Genomic DNA, 10,013 nt, shown 5'->3' with positions numbered 1-10,013 from the left:
ATGATTCATACCATTTACTACTCGGGGATTTGGGGCTCTGGCTCACTGTGCAGGCAAAGGGCAGAAACAGTCACAGCTCCAAAAGTAGGTAATGAAAAGGAGTGGCCTGAAATCAGTCCTGAGAATCAGAAACAGCTGGAAATCTGGAAATCTTGTCTAAGCTCTTTAGGATACCTTTCTGGCTGGGGCACATTTAGTGTGGTGCAAAGCAATGTGTCTCAAAGGAAGATCTAGCCAGTTGTTTCCTACGGGCCTGTCAGGTGCCAGGTACATTTATGGGACTGGAAGGATGCGTTAGTGCAACAAGTGCTTCTGCCTGCCTTTGTCTGCTTCTGTGTCTACAGACTGGAAATGCTTCTCTCTTCCCCACAAGTGCAGTGTTTTACTCTTCTACATTGTGGTAGCCAAAGTATCAGTAGGGTAGCTGGAAGGCAAAAGCACTAGACATGTTTCCTAAACAGCTCTTCTTTGTATGTAAATGAAACATCTTTCTCTGCTTTACATTTCCTTTCTTTCCCTCTTTCTTGCTCCCACCATGTGTTCAGCCTGGTTTAGCCCGAGGCCAGCAGACAGAAAGTCAGATGAGAAAAAATTCCGGCAGATTTCTTAGTGAATGGGAAGCTGCAGCATCAGTAACCTCAGCAAGGAGAGGTAAAACAGTGGTGAGTGGAGAGAGATTCATGGTCCATAGACATGTCAGGAAGACAGCAGCCATAAAGCAGGTACATAGGTACTTACTGTGAAACACCAGAAAAGACGTGGATCCAATACGAAATTACATGTATCCAATATGAAATTACATGTATCCTCTGGTCTCTGCCTTTCAACAGCAGAATCCATTATGACAGCAGTAGGACAGTATCATTTTTATTGCTTTTACGTTACTGTAGACATCAACTGGGTTTAGGTTTATCTCCTTCTAGCAGCTGTCACGTTGCCTAACTGGGCTGCTGCTTCTTTAGCACTTACTCTTTGTTTTCTCTGATGATGACCTGAACAGGTTGGAGTGGGGGGCACCCAGCAGCATGTGGCTTTTCATTCAGCTGAATTGGTTGTTACTTTATGTTCTCAAAGGTGTGACCTTTCTCAACGTGGCAACTTCTTTCCTTCCAGATTTCTGCAATGTTATAAACCGAGCAGTATCCCCTGGGGAGCACAAACCATTAATGCTCATGCTGAGAGAAACCTTCTAAAGATGGACTTCACCAGTGCTCCCTTATTGCTCATTGCCACAATCTCCCCTCTCTGGACACCAGATATGTTGCAATAATGTTTTTCATTTGTAACACACTGTTTTCAGTGAATGGCATTTTTAAGACTAGAATCCACCTGTATTATGGAGTCACTTGACATGTGGAAAGCCAAGCAGACAACTAAGCAACTGCTGGAATTCATGAAAATATTTACAAGTTGTTTACTTATCCCCACCCCCAATTCTTGTGTTTCATACTCCCGTGTCTCTCTCTTCCTCCTCACACTAGAGATGTGTAAATGAAAAAGGTACGTCTTAGAGACTGTATTTGAACTGATTGCTGAGTCTCCATTTCTCTTTGTAACCGTCTCACTCTGATTTGCTGCATCCTAGTAGCAGCCAAGACTCAAAGGTGGGATATTAGATCAAACACAAACACAGGCATTAAAAATTAATTTCCGCTTAAAGAAAATACTTACCTCTGCAGCACTAGAGGATACCATAGCGATCAATTCTGCACACTTGATTCTGAAGCAATGGTGCTCACCAACTGGTTGCTCTTGTTGTAGTCATACGTACTCCCTAAAGACCACTCCGCCTCTGCTCTTAGTTTTAGGGGCTTCATGAGGTTAGTCTGTCTCTTTATGAGGCACCAGTCTGCATCAATAATTGGTTATTGTGTGTATTGTTCTGGGGCTTTTGGCACTGCTGTTGTGTATTTCAGGGGCCCCTGTAACCGCCTGGTGATCGTTCACTCATACAAACGTCCATATTCATGAGTCACTGGCACTGCACTCTACACAGCAATGGTTTCTAAAGGTGTACACATATATGTATACATACATACAAATACTTTTACAGTTACTTTTAATAATATCTATCTAACAATGGTCATATTAATGGTTATTAAATCTATTTTCTTAAATTCATGTAATTATTTTCAGGTTATAATATTTCTTTTTCTAACTTTGCGTATAGATTAATATCAGTAATGTGCCAGGTATCTCCAAGTCCTGCGCAATAACAGGAGAAAGGTTAGAGGAAAGAGAAACCCCCCACACAATAGATATATTTTGATAATTATTATCTACTGTAATATATGTAAACTCCGTTCTCTGATACCCTCTAGCCATCTATTGCCCTGTTGAGCTATTAATGTCAGCTCATGCTGACCCTCAACCTTATCCTCCTTGAGCTTCATCTATACTCCATTTTCCATCACCTGTCTACTACTGATATAGAGATTTCCCTGTTTACTGCCTAAGAGTGCTTAGTTTATTTAACTGACCTAAGCCCCCCCACCTCCTATGAAATGCAGATAATTCCCTCGTTCCTTTAGTTTCTGAGTTCCCATGTCATGGGATCCCAGCTATTAATTGCTGCCTGTTCATGTGTATATGTATAGGGGCACTCATGCCCTTTTTTCTGGGCAGCTTTGAGGGAGAAAACAGGGATAGAAGTTCACTGCTGCTATCTGTCTCCAACACCGCTGCAGCTGCTTCAGCAGCAGCCCTCCACAAGATACTTTTGATGCCTTCTGTCAGTATAAGATAAAGATTTTTTATCTCTCAGTTTCATAACATCATGTTTCTTTTTGCAAAATTTACAATGGCATCTTCTTTCTCTGAATTAATATAATTTGCAGGCTGTTCAGCACCTGGGAGTACCCATTTAAATTCTCAGTGTGGGCTGAGGTCCTGGAGGATGGTGTAGCAAGAAAACTGCAATTCTTAGGTATTATTTTGAGATAAGGCAAGAAAAGAGTTGCTATATTCACCTCGACTTTTATTCCTCAGAGATGGTGGAGGCTTTAAAAGTTAATCTTTTAAATGTAAATTTATTAGGCACATGGAGCCACAATTTTCAGAGTTGCTTTAGTGTTGTGACAGAACAAGGTCTATTGAAAGTTAATGGACTTGTTTTCCTAAAATATACCCTGAAAATACTCTCATGAATTTTGGACAAGAACATCTATTTTTTTTCTCCTGTATACAGTGTAAGATAGTTCATGATTTTCTTCACTCTTAAAAGGAACGTAAGTTCTTCAGCCGTGTAAGAGGAAATCAAACCGAGCATTTAAGTGTTTGTACTCAACATTTAGTAGTCAACGGAAACTAGAAATACCTTTCTGGCTGGCAGAATCTGCTTTGCCTGGGCCATCGGAGTTGTGGTGGGTGCTGTGCAGACTGCTATTCCATTCGTGCTGCTGCCATTTTGTGTCTTGCACCCTCGAATTTGCAAAAGGGGCTGGAAGCCATAGCATTGTTTTGAAGTGGCTGCAATGGTTTCTCACCCCCGTGCAAGTATTTAAAAGTTGTTATGACCATGTGTGAGAGAACTACGTAGGCGCTCTGGCAGCGTGAGTGGGAAGCATGAGGGATTTTTAGCACAGTTCTCATTAAATCAGTTTAGCTGCAGTGGGGGCAGAAGTTAGATGTGGTGCTTCAGATGTTTGCCCTTCTGTGAACTGTGACATCCGGTCAGCTGCAAAACCCCTGCAGTCTTGCCGTGCTTACCAGAGAACTGCCGTGGGTACCCACCTCATACTGAAAAGATTTCCCTTACCCCTTTGTCCTATATTCAAGAAAATGAGCGCTCATGCTGGCCACAGTAGTAGTCCATTGATCTGTAGATAGGAATCCCCAGTTTGCCCTGTAAAGATGCTGGCAAGCTTTTTGAGCTGGAAATCTCCGAGTCTGTTTAACTTCCTGGATTCCATCTTATTTTGGCCCTAATCCAAGCTCTGTTTTCAAGTTAAGCATTTCTATAACGCTTACGGAAAAGCAGGATTTGTTTCTTGCATCAAAAGCATTCAGAAGAAAACCTCTACTTTTTTATACTTTTTTTTCTCTCCTGCGACTCACCGAGGAGGTTTGATGTTCCACTTATTCAGAATTGCAGAAAATTAAAATTACAGGCCACTGGATTTGTAATGGGATTGAGCCTTTCCCCTGGGGGGTTCTGGGTCGGCTATGTGCCTGCTGGAAGGGCTGGTTCTTGGGCAGTTGTTACCAATAGATGCCTGTGGCTACAGCGTTACAGCCATTAGACCATTACAGCTGGCACTCTCTGCAGAGATAAGGTTCCTGTAGCTTAGCTCCGTGCTTTCCCTCCTCCATCTGATGCTATGCTTCAGCTGAAATACTATCTGCCTCCAAGCATGTGTACAGAAAGAGGCATATTTTGTTTTAAAAGAAGTCAGCCGCTTAAATGTACCAGAAAACTTGTCGTGCTCCTTGCATGATGCTGAGGAGCAGCAGGCTGCCCCATGCCATGCCCCCTGGCCAGGGAAGTCAGAAGCAACACCTTCCTATCAGATCCCTTGCTGTATGGTGTAGCGTGTGAGACTTTTAATGTTTTGCACAGAAGAGACTTTATTTCTAAACTTGAATTTCTGAGAAACTCTCTCTGCTGTAAGACATCAAGGTTGTGTACAAAACTGTGTTTTACGCTCAATGCGTTTTTGTTTTCTGTGGTGGCAAAAGAAGGTTGACATGGAGGCTCAGACACTGCCTTCTCACTGTTGGCATGTCTCTGCTAATTTATATATTTTTACACTCTGCTGTCATTTGCCTTGGTATGAGTTAATGCATACTTGGCCCCAGGAGGAAAGACTTAAAGGTGAAGCTACAATATTTATTTAGTATGTGATTGGACAAGTCATGGCCAAACACTTTTCAAACAAGACCACTGTGAGGAATGTAAAAGCACATCTCTACTGATGGTAAGAAAGACGATTACAAATTGTATATTGTTCTACATAGTTAGAAAATATGACTCTGCATCTACAGGAAGGAGAAGCACTCCAAGGCCAGGTTGGAAACCATTCATTTTGCTAGGGCAATAGGTGTTGGCCATACCCCACTGCTCTCTCAGGTTGGATTAGGACTCCTGGAAAGAAAAAAAATTGAGGTTTCTATAGGAGAATGACTGTTTGTCAGGAAAACACAAGTGAACAGTTTTGAATTAGAGCAATCTCACAATAAGCCATCCTTTACTGAGAGTTACGTGGTTTGCAACCTGGTTGTAGCCAGGTCTGATCCAGAGTGTGCCAGGGCCAATGACTTGGAGCTGGGACAGAGTTTATATTTATTTTCCTTCAAGCAAAGACCAGTGTTGTGTATTGTGTGTGGTAGATGATTTCCTGCATCCTATTTTACAATACAGAAACCAATAAGTAATCTCTAACTTGCCAGTGAGGTATGTTACTTTTCTTCAATTTCTAAAGTATCTGTCAAAAAGATTGTTAAAAACCCTAAAGCCTGTACAGCTGCTGGCAAATACATGACCTAGGAGGACATGGCAGGCCAGGTTTTCACTTGTCATAGTGAAATGGTCATATTGTTTTCAGTTGTTATAGCCAACTGCTGCTATAAAACTTCACACTAGGCAACGCGGGCAGGGCTAAGGGTTATGTATTTGAACGCAGATAATGTTTGGAGTACTATCGGTCATTGCAGGAGATGGGTGAGATCAGTGGTTACGTTGTGTCTCAAGCCCTAGCACACTGGAGGGCCAGTCCAGCCACCCTGCCTGGAGCCCTGGAGCCTTTCTGCATCCCAAAAGATCTGCCCATCACACATCTGTGGATGAACTCCCCTTTTCATGTTACCGTGTCCCCGTTTTAGAGATATTTTTTCCCTAGGTAGGCTGTCATGCCAGGCTGGACAATGGCTGGTTGCTACTTACGCAGATTTAAGCCAATTTTGGGAGTGCTGGTTCCTGGTGCCTATCACTGGACAAATTTTCCTGGGAATTCCCTTAGGAATCGCTCCAGCGCTGCTGCACTATCACACACCTGGGACTCAGACGACCTGGAGAGCCCCAGCAGCCCGGGGAAGCAGTGGCCTCAGAAAGGCCTGTGGTGCCCCTTGTCTACCACGGATAAGCTATCTGCATCTGTTTATTTAACTTCTACTCACTGGGGATTAAGAAATCTTTAGTTTCCAGGAACAAGCCCTATTCAGGAAACACTTGCAGTGAGCTCTGCTTTGCGTCAAAGCTGACTTTCCTATAGGTATTAAAGGTATTATTTTATTAAAAGTATTAATTTATACTAGTTTTTGGTTGTTTTATACATCTTTTATTCTGAGTGGGTCAAGTTTTGCTTTGTTCGAGGCTGTAGCATGAAACTCTCCTTGCACTGCTTCATGATGACCTTGTCTCCCTTTTCTCTTTTTGCTGCTCAGCTATAAAGTAAAGTCAGAGAACTTTTTTTTTTTTTCAGAAATAAATTCTCTTTATTTTAAAATTCAGACACATGTGCTTTATACCAAAACAGATGCCAAAAGAGACTTGGTATTCATCTCTGGTTTTAAGCAAAACTGTGGCTTTCAGGGCTATATAACCAGACAGAGTGATTTTAATGAATCTTTACAACTTTATGTCTCCCTGTTGATACTCAAGATAGTTTTGCAGGCACTTCAGCAATCTTTCTGTCAATGGCCTCTCACAATAGAATCCAAGAAATTTCAGAGATTTCCAGGGGTTAAAAAAAAAAAAGAAAGAAGGAAGAAGCAAAGACGGTGTCTTTACCGTGTCATGTTAAATATGGCTAGCTGTCTACCAGTTTTCTGCCATGTGCATTTCTTCTCCCTGGTCTCCACGCCACCTCCGTTTCCAAGAGCTCTCCCGTCCCCACAGCACCAATTGCCCTCCTAAAGTTCCTCCATAGCCAAGCTCTGCTTTGTAATAAGACCTGTATAATTTTCAGAGATTCCTGAATAAGAAAAGTCTTTAGTAAGTGTCGTTAAGTCCTGATTTCACAGGAACTCTGGTTTTTGGGCAAACGCTTCAATTGTTTTTCCTAAGTCTTCCTGCAGCATATGGTGGCACATGGAGTCATGCTTACAGTAGCCTTCTGCTATCCACTTCTTTCTCTGCTACTGTGCGGTCCTTCCGGCAGCAATTGCAAATGGCTGGTTACAGCCTTCGTCAGAGACGGGTACCGTCACCTCCCAGTTGAGCAAGGCTGTATATGTATTTGTTCTGGTGAGCTTTGTGTTCAGGCTTTCCTTAGAATCTGTCACCTTTCAATTAAAAAAAATACTCCTTCTCCACTGAGATGCCAGGAACCAAGGACTTGCTTAGATGATTTTCACTTAATTTTCATTAACAATTCAATTTTAATTAATTTTCTTTAAAAAACAAGAAAAAAAATGCCCAACCTACAAAAATAAGTTCCAAATTCAGAACAACAAAAGCGTGAGGTTACGCGATATTGGTTTGGATCACAATCTAGTTAGAAATTATTTGCAGAGGATTACTTGATTCAGGTTAGAATTTCAAATGATGCTGTAATCAGGGATCTGAGATTTTAATCTGGGTATCTCTCTGCTTAATACAAATCATATGCTTATCATGAGCCAGATTTGCTGCCCAAGACATTGATGCTAATTTAAAAATTTCAAAATGAACTAAAGTATTACTTATTGTTACCTTCTTAAATCAAATATTTTCAGCCTGTTGTTTATGAGGAGGAGAATGGCACTTTCATTTTCCTTCCTCACCCACCTTGTCTTAAGGAAAGTTTTTCTCAATTTTTTCCTCATTTGTTTTATGTTTCCCTTTCAGAAAAACAATGCTTAATGTTAAATTGGAAATGTTGCATATTACTTGTAAGTATACTGGACCACAAGAATGTAAAAATAACATCCCCATGTAAATTAAACAAAGGTAGGAAAAAAGTATGGAAACAAAGACTGGTATCTCTGAGATGAGGTGGAATGGTGTTTGTGTCTAATTCTGACACAAAATATTTTAACTGGTGAAGCTGCAAAAATCGAGTGTGCTGTGGTGGCACAAGTTAAATGTTAACACAAGTTAAATCCATTCTGATAATTGTCTAGGCCTCAGAAGATAAATTCTTATTGTGGGCTTTTCTTGAAAGCAAGAAAATAAAATTTCTTTAAATTTTGAAGGAAATTTATCCAAAATTCTGCCACGTTAGTGTGCCTAGACAAAACTGCTGACTAAAGAAATATCATTGACATGGTTTTGCATCTGCTACCCTGCGTTAGTTACTGAAGGCTCCCTGTCCAAAGCGCTGGAGAATCGGGTCTTTGGAACTGAATCCACAGAGAACAGCATGCCCGTTTGCTTAAATTAGCTGATAAGAAACCACATATTCAGTTTATGTCTTCAGGCTTGCTTTTCTTCTGGGCTGAGGCTGTACTTAGCAAAGATGGCTCTATATAGCTGGGTCCTATATCCTTCCTACTCTTGGAAGGATTTCCCAGGGAGGTGGAGAATGCGGGTTTGAATCCACGCAAGCTGAGAAGGGAACGGTACACAGGTTTCCCTCCTTCTGCAAGAAAGCTCTGACTCTTGAGGTACTGAAGACTAAAGGAGCAAAAAGCATGCAGGGAACCTTGCTGTTGAATAGTGGTTAGGCACTTTCAGGAATACGAAGCATGTGACAAAGGCTTTCAGGACTGTCAGGCTGCTTTTAGCTGCCTACATCCCATTCAAGTCTCTTTTTGGGTATGGTGCATCTTTCTCTTCGGGCCTCAGTCTTTCTGTATCTCCAAGAACAGTTACAGTGAGAGAATAAATTCCTTAGAGCCTGCAAAACACTGATCTACGGTGATAACGTGGGCTGTCCAAGGTAATTCTTAAATGGAATATGGCCAAGGGTCTGGTTCATGTCTTTCCTGGGGCTTACAGTAGCAACAGCATCACTTTAAATAGGGATAGTACTGCAAATGCCCTTGAAAATGTAGAATGTAACTTGGCGTGAGCTATTACTAGTACATTTCCCTTGAAGGCTTTGGGCAGTGCATGGAAAAAGCCAATAGCACTTTGCGAAAGGTAGTGGTGGTCAGAAGATTTAGAGAGAAGGATGCATTGCTCACCTGTTGCGGCTGGACTAGAGCAACAAGTGAAACACAAGTCTACACAGGAGTCTGCTTTAATCCATCATTCTATTTTATGAAGCATCACACAACATTTTCACCAATTAGCATTTGATAGCAGATTAAGTAAGGACCACAGGGTTATTTAAGGAAAAAGCCGACAACCTATTTCATAGTCACTGACTCCTCATTTGGCAGCAGTGCTCTTGGAGGGCTTGGGTAGTACCCAGCAGTTGCTGAGTTATTTGAGGAAAATCGTGTAAATCTGTAATCCAGTGGTAAATCTGAAAGACAGAAACATGCCATATCTGATTAGCAACACAGCCTGTATCACATAAAAAATAAGCCTGTGGTGAATAGCAGTACTTCTTGAGCCCTTGAGCTGTTTGCTCACCAGCATTAGAACTCAATCAGATTGCGTGATTACATATTTATTTGACATCTTCAGCTGTCCAAGGGATTGACTTTCAGAGTTTACTCAACTGCAGTAAAGGATATTCAGTTCCTTGATTGCTAAAATAATGCTAGTCATAGAAAATTATTAAACTAATGCTTAAAAATTAAACAAAGATCTTCATTGAGTTTAGATGGAGTTTTCCCACTAGAACACTTTCAAGTTCATGCTTCAATTTGTCACCTTCCTCTTTTATCTCAGTAATCTACTCATTAAAGGGCTACGTTTAAAACAGAAAAGTCCGTTTCTTTTTTTTTCGTGGCTATTACAGCAAGATTCCCCAAAGGCTCTTAGACTTTCTTGCAGTCCAGTGTTAATAATATAATTTTGTACCAAGCATTCTTAGAAATCTGCACTTGTAACTTGGCGTACTCATCACTTCCAGTCTGTAAAGAACACTGAATGCATTAAAATAGTTCTGAACAGTCAAAGCTTTCTTTTCTGTAGCTTTTTAAAAGAAGTCTTTACTGCCAGCAGTGACCCACCCACCCTCACAGCCAGAAAACGGATACTT

The 10,013-nt window shown here is 41.3% G+C and overlaps 1 protein-coding gene across 2 annotated transcripts in view; it reads right to left on the bottom strand.

Moving 5' to 3' along the window:
* Positions 1 to 6,427: 6,427 nt before the first annotated feature.
* NT5DC1 (5'-nucleotidase domain containing 1) overlaps positions 6,428 to 10,013 on the bottom strand; it is a 159,632-nt gene continuing 156,046 nt past the window's right edge. For both annotated transcript variants that reach the window (XM_072855723.1, XM_072855722.1), the window contains one exon: positions 6,428 to 9,329. In XM_072855723.1, the coding sequence (XP_072711824.1) occupies positions 9,222 to 9,329 (108 nt within the window). In that variant the 3' untranslated portion in view covers positions 6,428 to 9,221. The remainder of the gene's footprint in view (positions 9,330 to 10,013) is intronic.

The sequence above is a fragment of the Ciconia boyciana genome, chromosome 3 (assembly GCF_034638445.1).
Source record: "Ciconia boyciana chromosome 3, ASM3463844v1, whole genome shotgun sequence".
NCBI classification, from domain to species: Eukaryota; Metazoa; Chordata; class Aves; order Ciconiiformes; family Ciconiidae; genus Ciconia; species Ciconia boyciana.
The sequence above is the reverse complement of the archived record's forward strand: the minus strand, read 5'-3'. Positions and strand labels throughout refer to the sequence as shown.